The following is a 14,400-nucleotide window of genomic DNA, read 5'->3' as shown; positions in this document are numbered from 1 at the left end:
GGGGATTAAATTATTCTGCTTTAAGGCCACAGCCAGCCCCCACTCCATGCAGGAGCAGACTGCCCCCAATGGCCTGTGCTTTTACCTGCCATTTAAATAAAAAGAAAAAATAAATAACCCAGGACCAGAAGCTAAGATCTTGGTTGGACCAGGGAGGGGAGAAATGGATTCTGGCCCCATCTAGCTCACACTACACACACCTGCAGCTGAGGAGCTGCAAGGGGCTGGGCATAGCAGAGAGGGCACTGACATGGTGCCACCCTTCCCCAGGAGGAGCAGGTAAAGAGCCATGAGACCAAGTTCAAGACAATGTCAGCAGAGCTGCTGGAGCATCGCTCCTCGCTGCCTGAGAAGAAGGTGAAGGGCAAGGAGTACGAGGAGCTGAAGCAGAAGGAAGAGTATCTGGAGTTTGAGGTGAGCTGCAGGATTCCCCCTTTACCTCCAGCTCCTCTTCCCCTGTCTGCTTGGCCATCCCTGAGCGATGGGACTGCCCATCCCCCTGTCCTGGTCAGCTGAATGGCCTTGGGTGTAGCAGGTACTGCCACAATGCCCCCAGCTCTCCACCCACCTGGGCGGGTAAGTGACTCCCTGGGTTTGGAGGCTGGCTGGGATGTGCCATGGTGCTGCCAGTCCCAAAACTGGGGGCACTCTCCAGTATGGGGGGAAGGGACCATGAGCATCCCTCCCCGGCCCTTGAATGCTGGCTGGGGTGGAGGGACCACAAGCATCGCGCCCATACTGAGATGCTGGCTGATGGGACTGCGGCCAGCTTCTCCACCCTTCTCTCTGCTGCTCTTGCCCCCTAGAAATCCCGCTATGGCACCTATGCCATGCTGCTGCGGGCCAAGCTGAAGGCTGGCTCTGAGGACCTGGCAGCGTTCGAGTCCACCCTCTTTGACACAGCTGATGGGGATGATGATGGCCTGAAAAAATCTCGCTCCAGCCCCTCGCTCAATGCAGAGTCCTCTGGCATGGCCACCAAGGTGAAGCGCAATGTCTCGGAGCGCGCCAGCCGCCAGCCCCCCGGCCACCCCCAGAAGTTGTAAGTGAGGGGCATCAACCACCCGCGCTGCAGCTCGGTTTGTACCCTGCCCCATGCCAGGGTGGAGGCCACGTACCTGCCGAGCCCCCGCATGAGTCCGTCTGTCTGTGGCACAAGCCAGGGGGTGACAGCCCTTCTCTGGCTGCCAGGACCAGACAGGCATGGCTGCAGCCCCTCTACTAGAGACGGTGGCAGAGCAGGACAGTCCCTAGTCCTTGCCCGCAGGAGTTGCCTGCATCGTCAACCCCATCAGACTTGTTCCTGCCCCTCCTTGTCCTGTACTTGGCTGCAGGACCCAGTTCCCCCTGCCCTGGGGAGGGAGAACCACCAAACCCCACACACTGGTCTCCATTCTTCAGTGGTTAAAAAAAAAAAAAAAAAAAAAGACAAAAATGCAGCAAAACAAAGCCAGCGACCGCTTCTCCTTCAGCTCCGTTGTGCCATAGGGGGCAGACAGGAGGGGGCCAGCCCTGGCCTGTCACCTCTCCTGGGGCTGGTGGCCAGAGGAGCCAGGGTGATGGCACCTGGCCACCTCCTTGCCACCTCTGCACCCTCCCTGCTTTCTTACAACTTTTGAACGGTTTTTGTGATACAGTTTTGCACTTTTTAGTACCAGATTGAGCTGACCACGAGGGAGTTTTTTTGGGAGCTACTTTTGATGCTTTTTGGGAACTGTTTTAAAAAAACAAAACCACAAGCCCAGCCATGTCCTGTAGGCACTGCATTCGGGGGGGGGGGGGGGAGAGATTTTTTACATGGACACGGGGGGACAACTGCCTGCCCCCTGCAGCAAGTTGAGCATGGGCTCCTGCGTGTGCTGCTGCCTGTATCCCAGCCCCGCTTCGGCACCAGCAACCCTTCAAAGAGAGACAGCACCCAGGTGGCGGCCTTGGGATAGCAGCACCCATTGCTCCATTCATGGCTGATTTGTGACCTGCCCCGCAGCAGCCTCAGCCAGCCCTGTTTATGCTGCCTGGGTGTGAGCATCGTACCCAAGGTGTGTTGAGCAGCAGTGTGTAAGTACTGCTGCGTGAGGGGGAGAGGTGAACCCCAAAACCAGGGTTGCCTGGGGTCTCCTTGCTGCCCTATCAGACTGCCACAGCCTAGAGCTGGCTTTCCTTCCCATGCTGCTTCTCCAAAGCATGGCCAGGGCCTTGGAGGCAAAGCCCTGTCCGCAGCACTGTGAGGTCCTCATGTTGCAGCAGTGGTGGTGTGGCACCTTCCTTAGCCACAGGCTCCCTCCTCTCCAAGATGAGGGGCAGGCTGGGGCAGCCCCACCACCCCAGCAGGGGCTGGTGGATGCTTGTCCAGTGGTGGAACATGGCCACAGTGTGCCCAGGGTGCGCAGGGAGGAGTCTGGGGACAGGAGAAGGGCTGCAGGTGCAGGCTGTCAACAGGCTCTGTTCTCGGCTGCCTGGGACCTGGCTGGTTTCAGCACTGACTTTGCGAATGTGTCAAAATTTTTATTCTGCTCTTTTGAGTCTATCAAAAAAAAAAAAAAAAAAAAAAAAAGCAGAAATAAAATAACACAAGAAAAAAAAAGTCCTCCCTGGCCCCAGGTGGCTTAGGGGAAGAAAAACCTTTGTACAGCTTCTTCTCTCAGTACTGAAGTAAAACTTGCTCTTCACTTCTTGTGTGTGCTGTGGTTTCTTCCCTGCTTGGGGACAGCCCCAAGATGCTGAGGAGGAGGTGGCAGCTGCCTCCTTGCTCCCAAACCCCCAGGCAGGGCTCAAAGGTATTAGCACCCTGCCTGCTCAGGGTGGGGCTGGAGAGAGGGAGGGCAAAGGCCATTTGAAACTGTGTCCCTTTATTCAGAAGAAGGGACCATTAAATAAGAGCAGAGTGGTGGGAGCTGGCTGTGTCCTGTCCCCCCAAGTCCAGATGGCTGGGCCACAGGTCCAGAAGGCACTTGCATGGGCAGAGTGAGGGGGCATGCAGCCCCTCCCTGGTGGGTGTGGGGGCTGCCGGCTTCTCAGTGCACCTGCGGCTGCTGGCTGTGGGGCAGCTCACTCCCTGGCCCTGGCTTCAAGGCCAGCACAGGTGCCTGCTCCTCCTCCACCGACTCACTGCCATAGGCGCTGTCTTCCTTCAGCTCTGCAAAGCAAGCCCCGGGTGCTGTCAGCGACATGGGGTTAGTGGGGGCAGGAGTAACACCCCCAAGAGCCCCACGCTCCCCATACCTGTGCTCTGGAGCTTTTCCAGTGCCTCGGTTTTGTGAAGCATCTTCACAGCCTTGCGGAGCCCCATTGAGTCCAGTGCCTCCAGCAGTCCCCCCAGGCTGCCCCCTGCCAGCTGCAGAGACAGGGCACTGAGTAGGGCTGGTGGCAGGACAGACATGGGGGACAGAGGCACCCCAACCAGGCACTGACCTCGTAACTGCGCAGGAGGCTGATACTGGGTGAGGGGGTGTCCTTGTAGGTCTCCACTAGGCTGCAGAGCCCCAAGCGTTTGGCCAGCTCAATCCAGTCTGACCCGCTGCAGTCCTGGTTCAGCAGCTGCTCCAGCCCTTGCAGCACCTCACTGTCCAGCGACAGGACCTTCCCTGCACAGGATATGTCTCCATCACACACTGCCCATCCTCACTGCCAGCAGGGTGCCCTGCTGCCCAGGCACAGCACTGTCAGGGTAGAGAGGGTGCTCACCTGGCTGGGGGGCAGCAGGCAGTTCTGCCTCAGGGCCCTGCTTGGAAGCCTGCAGCAGGATCTCCCGCACCTGCAGACAGGTGCAAGGATGTCAGCATCCCCTAAAGCACCAGCCAGTGCTCCCCCACCTCCCCACAGGACACAGAGGGACATGGGCATCCCCACAGGAGCATCTCCTGGAGCTCTGCTCCATCCCTGCTGTGGCCCTAAGGGAAATGCTACCAACGGAATTTGTTCCACCGCATCACACACCTTCTGGCTTCGAGTCAGGTCCAGGGGCATGTGGCAGCGGCGCTGCCTGTGCCCTGCCTGCCTGTGCCCCTGTGCAGGGGGCTCGGGGTTGGTGTCACACTCCATAGCTGGGGATGGCTCCCCCAGGTCCATGGCCAGCTCTTGCTCCTCCGCATCAGCATCCGTGTCACTGCTGGCCTCTGATGAGGATGGGCTCACAGGCTCGTCATTCTCACACAGCACATCTGCTCCTGTCAGGAAAGGTGGACAGAACCCCTAAAAGTGAAGGTCGGCCCAGGGGTCTGACCTGTGCCCAGCCACCTCCCAGTACAGGCTGTGGGGAAGTGAAAGGAGAAGAGGGAAGGCAGCACCTTACCAGCCTTGAGGAGCAGCTTGGTGAGGGTAGGGGAGCCCAGGCCAGCAGCAAGGTGCAAGGGGGTGTTCCCAGCAAAGGTCCGGCTGGTGACATCTGCTCCCAGCTATGGAGAAAGGTGCAAGGCCATGAGGATGGGCTTTCTGGGCACTGCCCCTCCCACCCCGTCACCCTAATATCACAGGGGACACCCTACTTCTGCCAAGGTCCTGTGAGAGGCTGTGCCCCATCCCACAGCCATCAGCTCTACATACCTTCTTCACCAGGTGGGTGGCCATGTTCAGGTTCTCCATCTCCACAGCCAGGTGCAGGGGCGTCCTCCCACCCTGCCTCTCCACTGCATTCACATCCGCTCCCTTCTTGACCAGCAGGTCCAGGCAGGCCAAACTCTTTGCCTTCACGGCCAAGTGCACAGGCAGGAGGCCTGCAACAGCGGAGAGGCTCAGCAGCCCTCCAGCTGAGATCCCAATAACACCATCAGATACTTGCCGATCATCTCCCAGCTCCACTCACCATGGAAATTGGGCAGGCAGAGCAGGTAAGGGGCAGCTGAGCCCAGGTGTGACAGCAGTGTCCTCAGCATCTCTTCATCGCCAGCCTGGAGTGCCAGGTGCAGCAGGGAATTGCCGTAGCGGTCCAGCAAGGTGGGGTCAGCGCGGGCTTGCAGCAGGAGCTGGACCACTTGGGGCTGCTTGGTGATGACTGCCAGATGCAACGGCGTCTGTGGGACAGCAGCACCCTCTCAGCAGCGCTCACAAGAGGAGCTGAGTTCTGCACCACCATCCTTATCAGCATGGCTGCACCATGCTCAGCCCTGCACAGCTTATCCTCAGCAGGAGCAGCAAAAGGAACCCCTGGTGTCAGGAAATGAGAGGGAGCCCCAGGTAGAGAGCAAACAGCTGTCCTGAGAAACTTGTACCTGCTGCAGGTTGTTGGAGATGTTGATGATCTGCTGGGTGGGGATGCCAACGATGACCTCAATCAGCTGCTTGATTACAGCCGTCTGCTCATGGATAATGGCGAGGTGCAAGGGCCTGCAGGGAGAGTGGGGGTGGCCCCTGGCTCAGCTCCATGCCTCTCTAGGTCTTCCCTGTCACCTTCCAGCCCCTAGCGTCCCCAAAACGGCTCTGATGACCAACAAGGCTTCATCACTCTCCCCCTGAAACCTTTGTGCACTCACGTGTCTCCATTCTCATCCTGCGACGCAGCCAGGTGCCTCTGGACCGCCAGCAGCATGCGGGGGTCAGCAGTGACTGAGTAGTCGAGCAGGGCATGGGCATTGCGACGGGCCAGTGCCAGCATCCACAGCTGGCACAGCTGGGCTGCGGGGCAAAGCAGGATGTCACCCCTGGGAGCGGCAGCCACATCCACCCTGCTGCATTCCCCTGGGTGCAGAGGAGAGAGGCACCCAGCCCCAAAAAGTCCCCAGTCCTTGTCCCCTCTCCTGAACAATGTCCCCCAGCTCTCCCTCCAGCCCAGCCTACCATGTTGCTGCAGCTCCCTGCAGTACGTGCTCTCCGCAGGCACCTGCCTGTCGCTCCCGGGCCCCTCCGCCTCAGGGCCCTTCATCTGTACGCCCCCCTGGTAGCCCCCCACAGGGTGGGGGCCAGGCGAGTAGATACTGTTGTAGGCCAGCCCGGGGGAGTAGGGGAAGCTGAGGTTCCCACCTGTGTAGCAAGGGAGGAAGGGTGAGACTGGAGGTGAGCAGGGAGCCCCCGTGGCCAGGTCATGGCTACCCAAACGGGGAGGGGGAAGAGAGGTCCCCACTCACCTCCTCCAGAGCCAAAGCCCCCGGCCCCCCCACCAGCACCCCCCATGTGCGAGCCCCCGCCAAAGTGCTGGGGAAACTGAGGCAGGACTTTCTTGCGCTTCCTCTCCACTTCTTCCTTATCTGTGGGGAGACAAGGGTAGTGGGGTGAGGGGCAGCCCCGGCAGCGGGGGCCACGCCGGGCTGCCCAGGGGGTGCTCACCTTCCACCACGGGGTAGTAGGTGAACTGCTTGGAGTCGCTCACGTCACCCCCCCGCTTCCGTTTCAGCTGCAGGAAGACGGTGACGGGACGGTCGATCTTGGGCTTGTGGTAGGGGGGCGTGCGGAAGACGATGGCATACTGTGGGCAGGACAAATGGACATGGGGTCCTGCTCCTCCCTGGAGCCAGGGACGGGGCTTCCACACCCTGCAGGGCAACCACCTGCCTCAGGGCATGGCAGCATGCCCCCCACCTCCCCTGTACCTGCTTGTGCACGTCAGTGGGGGAGAAGTCCCCAAAGGCCTGCCAGCCATTCTCGTCATCCTCATAGAAACGCACCTCGATGTCATCTGGGGAAAGAAGCAGAGCTGGCAATGCCTGTCGCCCTGCCCCCAGCCGGGCTGCATGGACAAGGGACCCTGGCCACCCAGGGGCCCCCTGTCTCTCCTGACACAGCCCCTCTGGAAGGTTTCAGCTGGAGGGAATGGCTTTTACCTTTCTGAACTTTATCGCACAGCAAGTAGACCTCATCTCCTCCCCGCACTGAGCCTGCCGTCTTATCCATCCGCGAGATTTTCAGGTTGGAAGCTCCTGGGGACTCTACAGAGCAAGAGGAGGTATTGGGAGCTGCCATGGCAGACAGAGCATCCCTCACCTTCTTGCCCCATCCTGCCCTGTCCCCTCCCCAGGCCAGCCCCATGCTCACTGCTGTCATGGATGGGGTCAGAGATGACAGGCTGGAGAGCCAGAGCGAAGTTCCCACTGCTGTCGCGGAGATAGGCAGTGAAGCGCAATCGCACGATGCTCAGGTCCATCACCTTCTTCAGCTCCTTTGCCTCCAGCTCGATCTCACGCAGCTCCGCTTCTGCCAGGTCAGGGGGAGATGCCATTAAGCTAAGCAAGGGAACGGAGCTCCAGGTTCCCCTGCCTGTCCCCCACCAGCACCTCAGCCGTTACCCCACAGCATGTCCCCACTCCCCCTGGGGCACTGGGTCACACTGAGCACCCAGACTACCCTCACCTGTCAGCTGATGGCTTCTGTTACGCATCTTTTGCTGTTTCAGCTTTTCCTTCATTATCTCCATCATGTTCTTCTTGGTGACATGGAGCACACCCAGGTTGCTGAACCTGGAGGAGAAAGTGATTCTGCTGGGATCTTGAGAGCCCCTGGCCTGGAGCTGCTTGCCTGAAGGGCACACAAGCCCCTGCGCGCTGAAGGGAAGGAGCTGAGCAAAGCATAAAGTGGGGCTGCTCGGGGCAGCAAGGGCTCAATGTGTGCAGGGCAAAGAGGAGCAACTGCAGAGGGGAGGGAAGGAGCCTAGAAAAGAGGTGGCTGGGAAACTCCAGGCTCCCACAGGTAACAAGCCCAAAAGGGAGGACCAGGATGGCTGGAGGCCAGATGGATGCAGGTGGGACCAGGCTGAGCCAGCAACCAGGGCCAGATTTACAAGAGCTACAAGAAATTTCATAGGCAACGTAAAGTGCATGCAGCTCTGGTCCACCCTCTCCCACTCCAGCAGAAGACTCAGGGGAAACACCTTCTTCTCCAAATCAGGCTGCCGGGCCAGCAGTGTCAGGGCACACGGCCACTCGAGCAGCCAGGAGCTTGCCTGCTCTTGCCTCAGCAGCTGCCTGGGCAAGGAGCCACGCACCAGCACTTACAGAATAACTCTGGGACTCAGGCTGGCTACAGAAGTAATCTGTAAAGCTGAGGAGCTGCAACCCCGAGGACAGAAACCCAAAACAACCTGCACGTGCTAGACTCAGAGCTGGGTAAAATGCTGAGGGAACAGAGCTGTAGTGATGACCTTGTCTAAACCCACTCCTGGCCCCATTCAGCAAACCCAGCTCCTGGATGCAAGAGGCCACCCCCGCTCTCCCTCCACACATACTGAGCTGTCATGTCTTTGGGTCCCACGATCACGACACAGTTGCCAGCCTCGTTGCACTGCTTGCCCACCAGACTGTGGGCATGTACACGGGGAGGGTCACTGTGCGTCACCAGGTCCACCTCGATCCGGGCCATCCCAGTGTAGTTGCAGATCTGCAGGGAGAAAGGAGATGACAGTCAGACGCAATATCCCCAGAGCCTGCAGGACTCTGCAAATCCCTGCCGTCCCTCTCCACAGCCACCACTCGTCCTGCTGCAGCTGTTGCACCCCTCCAGCACCAGGAGACATGCAGAGCTCAATACACAGGTCACGTCCTTCCTTCAAGGCACCCTCCTGGTGCTCGCACACACCAGCTAAAGACACTCCCCTCCCCAGGACAGCGCTCACCTTGACAGTGGGATAGGTCTTGCGCCCCTTCTCGCTGGATGCTCCTGGCAGCCCCCCATGTGAAGGGCCCTCACAGCCGTACCGAAACCGGAACCCTCGCTGTGAAGGAAAGGAGGGGATCAGCCAAGGGTGGCCCACACCTGATGCCATGAGAGCAGGGGATGACAACTATGCCTACCCTTACCTGGGTGACACCCTTACCTGCTTTGGCTGCTCGATGATGACAAGATATGGACCTTCCACTGGAGGACAGAGAAGGGAGAAACACAGGATTACCAAAGCACCAGTGAGAAACACATGATAACCGAAGTGCATGGTCCCAGGAAGGATGCTGGAGGTAAGGGGACAATGCTGAAGGTGAGGTGACTCCTGCCTTCCCCATAGGGGTGCTTAGGGCTCCTGGCCCCTGTGCTGTCATAGCCCAGTTGGGAGCAGGAGTCAGAGAAGAGGGAGAGGAGGGAAGGGTCAAAGGATGCTCTGGCATATGGGAAGTGGGGAGCCCATGGGAACCGATCACAGCCCAACCTCAGGTCCCTGGTAGACTGAGCAGTGGGGCCAGACTGAACAGTCCCCATCTTGGTGGCATGGGGCAGGGATTCCCATCCAGCCCACAGTGGGGCCAGCAGGGACACAGGTCGTGGTGCTGCTGGGAACTACAAGACGTGACTCAGCCTGTGGGAAATCCCACTGTAGCCTGGGGCCTCAGGAGGGCACAGCCAGAGGGGCCCTTACCTGTCTCCATCAGGGGCTCCTTCTGCTCCATCATGTGGGAGGTGAAATCAAAGTCACCATAGTCAATCCCATCCAGGCACTGTGAGGTGGGAGGGATGATGAGTGTGATGAGTGTGCTGGGGCTGGAACATCCAGCTGCCCTGGGAGGCAGACACGGACCCCCACCTCCAAACCCTGGGGTGGGGGGTAGTTTTGCACAGATCCCCATTGCCCACGTTGTGAGGGGAGGCAGGTCCAGATTCCCCTCCTGGGGAAGAGGAGTGGGCAGGTGCAGACGGGCAGAACCCATTTACCCACCCCAGAGGCAGGCACAGATCCCCATCTCCCACCCTGCAGGCAGACACAGATCCTCAATCTCCCACCCCAGTGGCACCTGCATACCCCCCACTGCCCACTCTGAGGGTAGACACAGACCTCCACCTCCCACCCCGGAGGCACCCACAGATCCCCATCTTCCACCCCATGCACTGCCCCCAGCCCAGCTCCGGTGCCAGGCAGAGACTCCCCCCTCCCCGGGGCCGAGCCGGTCGGTGCCGCACTCACGGGCTGGAACTGCTCGTCCATGTCTGCGCGGGGCCGGCCGCCGGCCTGCGGGGAGAGCGCGGGGGTGAGCGGGGACCGGCGGCGGCAGGAAGGTACTGCCGCTCCGGAAAGTCCCTAGAAACCCCGCCGAGCCGGGAAATGACGGGACCGCGCGTCACCGCCCCGCCCCGCACCGCCGCGTCCCGGGGCTCGTCTCGGCACGGCCAGGGGCCCGGCACGGCTCGGAGCGGGGCTGGGCTCGGCACGGCCGGGGGCATGACTGCCCTTGCGCCCGTTGGTGGCTCCCCCGGCCCGGCCCGGTGGCGGTGGGACGCGCCGTCTCCTCGCCGCCCGGGAGTTTTGGGCTTTGGGCTCCGGGCGGGCTGGAAATCCCGGCGGCCGCCCGCCCGCCTCCCCCGGCCGCTCTCGCTGGGGCGCTGCCTGGCACGTTGGGAGCGCCCGAAGTTCCTGAGTTTTCCCCCGGGAGCATGGAGGGGCTTGCCCCGCGCCGTCCCCAGCCGCCGTCCCGCGTCCCCGTTGACCAGCCGTCGCGCCCTTTCCCGACAAGACCTGTAGCGCAGTATGTCTGAAACCACCCAGACCGTGCCATAAAACCTAGTGGCAGTTCCATGGGCCCCCCAGGTGTCTATCCCGCATCATCTCACCTTGATGATGCACCTCTCGCACAAGGATGTCTTCTCCGAGTGCCCCTGGACCCAAAGCTCTGCCCCAAAGCCCAGTGTCTCCCCCCTGGCTGAGGGAAGCTCTCCAGGACTCTACAGACCGAAGCAGGCACATGGCAACCACTTGCCAGCACCCAAAGGAGTGCTCTCCTATTCCACGGCTGCCACAGTTTCCACTTAGACCACAGCCCCTGCATCCTTCCTGCAGAGGTGGCCTGAGGGAGGCGTTTGCCATCCGTGTTCCTATTCCCTCTTTCCCACTAGGAAGTATCTGGTTTCAAAGTGTCAGCAGCAGCCCCAGAGCCCCCCGTGGCAGCATCTCTCGATGCTGCATGCTCCCTGCCAACCCCAGCAAAGGCACCGACCCCAGCAAGGCACCACCAGTAGCCAGGCCCCTTCTCTGCCACCCACAGTGCTTGTACTCTCATACTCACCGGTGAGGAAGAGGCTGGTCTCAGCAACCTGTCCAGCCCCAGCATTGTGACCGCCAGGACCGATGCAGATGGGAGTCCCACTGGGGTCAAGGTCTGCCTGGCCACGGAAAACCACTGGAGATTTTTAGCAAAAGGGCAGGATCAGAACAGAGCCTCCAGGCATGCTCTCTTGCTCCACATTTCTTCTCTCTAAGCAGTGGAAAGAAAAAGAAAAAAGGTATCTCACTCCACGATGCCCTCATACCATGACTTTCTGAATCAGTGGTTGCCGCACATTGCGCTCAGGGGATTTTGGGTGTGTAGGAGAAGAGGGGAAGGAAGGGGATTGTTCAACCCGTACGTGACTCATATTCTTCAGAAGTTGAAAAGAGCCTTTTCAAGGAGATTTTCCAGCCACTCAAGTCCTCCAAAGGGGCTGCCCTGTGGCCCCAAGTTTTTCGTGGCTGGTCTGCTGTGGGAGCCCAGCAGAGCTCTGGCAGCTCCTGCCCAGCCTGCCTGCAGGATGCAGGCCAGACACCATTGCAGCCCAGGACATAGAGTCCAGGGGACCTGCAGGTGCAGCAAGGCCTGCAAGCCGGGTGAAGATGGAGATCCAGCACTGCAAAATGAGGTGGGACCTTGCTCCTGCCATTCCACAGGGACTTCCAAAAGCCTGGGAGCGTGGACAGAAAGACGCCCCCACTGGCCTGTGTGAAGCAGCACGCACTACCTGCTGTTTGGATTCCCTCTGGGGCAGCCTCAGCCTGTCACCACCAGCCAGCCACCTCATCTGCTTGCATGGATTTCCCAGAGAGGTGAAGGAGGGGACAAACATCCTTCCTCAGTGTGCTGGGAACAGCCAACTTGAACCCTACCTACTGAGCCTCGCTGGGGGCGCCCAAGCCTGAAGATGCTGAAGAAGAACAGATTGTGACTCTTCAAACAGAGCAGCTCCCCTTCTCCAGTGCCATCAGCCCCTACCCCTCTAGGGGGGTTTTCACAGCTCACTCATCGCTGCCCTGGACACTTCTACTTGTTGCAGCAAACAGCATGACTAAGGTATGTCATGGTGTCGTGCCTGTTCTCTCCCCAGCCTGCACAGCTCTGGGTCACTCAGGAGTTGCTGGCCATATGCCTGCACACTTGCACAGTGTGTGTCAGAGGAAGCCCACCTTGCTTGTCAAGCAGGGCTGGAGCGTCGTCGCCCTTTCCTTGTTCCTGAAAAAGCAACCTCAGGCAACCTCAGACCTGCTTGCGAGGTAAGTCCTGCCTCCTGTGCTGAGCAGCTATGTCCTTCAGGCTTTTATCCCCCACACATCCCAGAGAAAAAGCCATCTCCCAATCCTGCCTTCAGTATCATCCCCTGCTCTGTGGTACCCAGTGTGTCTGCCCTGGACCCTGGGCTTGCACATACACAGCAGCCTCCCTTTGCTGGGCTAAATCCTTCCTATCTTCAGACCTTCCTAGGGCTCAGGAAGGATTCTCCAGGCCTTGCTGGGCACAGGGGGAAAGAGCAGCAACCCAACTGTGACACACTGCCCCGAGCAGCACCAGCTCCCTGCCCCAGGGCCCAGCACTGCCGGGGCACCCTTGCTGAATGGCACAGCCTCCCCATGTCAGCCAAACTGCTTCAATTAAGGGCCAGCCGCCAGCAAGCATTGCAAGTTAAAGCCATTCTTCCATGCCTGCAGCTCCTTGAACGTGACCTAGTAATGCAGGTGCTATTTTCTTTCCCCCCCGTGACAGCTGGCTGACTTGCAGAGCCAATTGCCCTGCGGGCAGGAGGGAAACGTCTGTCTGTGTCAGGAGTGTTCAGCAGCCATGGGAAATGGCTTTCCAGATACATGGGAGGCAGCACGAGTGTGGCTCTGGTCTGAACTGCCCTGGTGTATGGCTGACATGTTCCAGCCTCCCAGCTGGCTGCTCCTCTAACATACTGTTCCCTGCACATTTTGTTTCCCCCAGGGCCTGCTAATGCCTGCAAATTATTACCCTGAATACCAGACTTTGCTTTCTGCACAAATCCTATGCTCTGCTCCGTCCCAGGAGTCCCAGCTACTGGCAAGGGTCTGGCAAGAGGCTGCCGAGTCCATCTTGCACAGCACTCACAGGGACTTTGTTCTGAGACTCTTCCTGGAAACTGAGTCGTCGACTTGCAAGTGCAGCAGAGAGAAATCCCCTCTTCCTGATTGCTGTCAAAGGTTTCCCCTCCCTGACAGCCTGCTCTCGAGCACCGAAGCCATTTGTATCTCTCTGTAAATGCCTTCATTCCCATCGTGGTTACCAAGTTGGTTTTGGCAAACCCCAGCCACCCACTGATCTTCTGTTTTTCTCCTCTAGGGCCTGTAAATCAGCTGCTTTGCTGTTGTGTTATGAACCATCAGCTCCAGTTGTATGTGTGCCCTCAGAAAACCCCTCTCAGCTCCAGCCTGGTGTTTGCTGTCTCTCACTCTCCCTGGTTTCCAATATGGCCATGGTATCACTACCATGTTGGTGTTCGTGGCTCCTTTTGGGGTAGAGCTGAGCCTGTGGGTGCAGATCTCTTCCCCTCAGGCCAAGCAGCAAGCCAGCCCTGCCCACTATATGGAGGGAGAGCCGCAGGATGGGGCAGCATTCACTGGCAACATGGAAACACGAAAATAAGTAACTTCCCCACTGGCAAGGAAATGGGTGTCAACACCAGCATTAGGAGTTGTTTTCTCCTCCCCATGCTAAGACACCAGATCTCTCTCCAGCCTGTATCTTCCCAACATCCCCTCTCCCAGCCCCAGAGCCAGCCGAGAGGCAGCCAGGGACCTGTGTGGTTGCCACAGCGAGTGGGAGGCCAGGAGCTGCCCAGGGCTGGCTGCTGCAGACCCCTCAGCAGGGACGGGCTGGCTTGGCACTGAAACTTTAAACCTCTCGACCAGTTCAGCTCCCTTTCCACTGAGATTTAGGCTACACTTGTGCCCGTCACCCCTGCACGGACAGGGCTCAGCCCAGCTCCGCCAGAGCACGGGAGGCTGCTGTACACGATCGACAGCTTGGCTCAGCATCCCCGCGGGTACACCCCCGGAGCCGGAGCTGGGCAGGAGGAACAGGGGTGCTTTCAGCTGAGACGCTCTCCTCGCTAAAGCAAACACCCTGTCCTTTACCCGGCAGAGGCACACGGCTCAGACGCGCTCACCCCGGCCCCCGGGGGACCGGCATCCCGGACAGCGGCCCCATCCCGGGCCATCCCCGCCGCCTGTCCCCGGACGCCCCGGCCCCGCAGCGCTCAGCCCGGCCCCTACGCCCCTCTTACCTTCAGCCCCAACGCGGCCACCTCGCCCCGACCGCGGCCCCGGGAAAGTCCCAGCCCGGCTCCGCCTCCCGGGGCTTCCCGGGCCCGGCTCCGCCCCGGCAGGGACAGCGGCAGGGGGTTCGGGGGACCCCCGACGGGACGGAACGTGGCTCTCCCGCTCGTCTTCCACCAGCCTGACACGCGGGGCCGGGAACCGAGCCCCCGGCTCTTCCCTGAGACCCGCAGCACTCT

The 14,400-nt window shown here is 59.9% G+C and overlaps 2 protein-coding genes across 9 annotated transcripts in view; one reads left to right on the top strand and one right to left on the bottom strand.

The window, feature by feature from the left end:
• Positions 1–2,669, top strand: part of PSD (pleckstrin and Sec7 domain containing) — a 47,519-nt gene extending 44,850 nt beyond the window's left edge. For all 8 annotated transcript variants that reach the window (XM_071811890.1, XM_071811893.1, XM_065844010.2 and 5 more), the window contains 2 exons: positions 271–414; positions 807–2,669. In XM_071811890.1, the coding sequence (XP_071667991.1) occupies positions 271–414; positions 807–1,046 (384 nt within the window). In that variant the 3' untranslated portion in view covers positions 1,047–2,669. The remainder of the gene's footprint in view (positions 1–270; positions 415–806) is intronic.
• A 163-nt stretch (positions 2,670–2,832) lies between these two features.
• On the bottom strand, positions 2,833–14,277 carry NFKB2 (nuclear factor kappa B subunit 2). The gene is made up of 24 exons (XM_065844021.2): positions 14,170–14,277; positions 10,908–11,096; positions 9,812–9,856; positions 9,269–9,347; positions 8,738–8,778; positions 8,537–8,635; positions 8,150–8,301; positions 7,279–7,385; positions 6,964–7,122; positions 6,753–6,857; positions 6,522–6,607; positions 6,259–6,397; positions 6,060–6,179; positions 5,773–5,955; positions 5,469–5,610; positions 5,208–5,322; positions 4,802–5,009; positions 4,543–4,712; positions 4,292–4,394; positions 3,937–4,166; positions 3,685–3,754; positions 3,412–3,584; positions 3,223–3,334; positions 2,833–3,136 (listed from the first exon to the last, which is right to left on the bottom strand). Exons 2-24 carry the CDS (start codon positions 10,950–10,952, stop codon positions 3,015–3,017), a joined length of 2,805 nt encoding a protein of 934 aa, XP_065700093.1. The 5' UTR covers positions 10,953–11,096; positions 14,170–14,277; the 3' UTR covers positions 2,833–3,014.
• Between the last annotated feature and the right edge of the window lie 123 nt (positions 14,278–14,400).

The sequence above is a fragment of the Patagioenas fasciata genome, chromosome 8 (genome assembly GCF_037038585.1).
Source record: "Patagioenas fasciata isolate bPatFas1 chromosome 8, bPatFas1.hap1, whole genome shotgun sequence".
Classification (NCBI taxonomy): domain Eukaryota; kingdom Metazoa; phylum Chordata; class Aves; order Columbiformes; family Columbidae; genus Patagioenas; species Patagioenas fasciata.
Note: the sequence above shows the minus strand (reverse complement) of the source record. Positions and strands in the feature narration are given on the sequence as shown.

Coding starts and splice junctions, on each gene's coding strand:
- NFKB2 (XM_065844021.2), bottom strand. CDS start 10,952: ATGCTGGGGCTGGACAGGTTGCTGAGACCAGCCTCTTCCTCACCG. Junction 7,386..8,149: donor CCCAAAGACATGACAGCTCA/GTATGTGTGGAG, acceptor TTTCTCCTCCAG/GTTCAGCAACCTGGGTGTGC. Junction 7,123..7,278: donor CAGAAGCCATCAGCTGACAG/GTGAGGGTAGTC, acceptor CTGACCTGGCAG/AAGCGGAGCTGCGTGAGATC.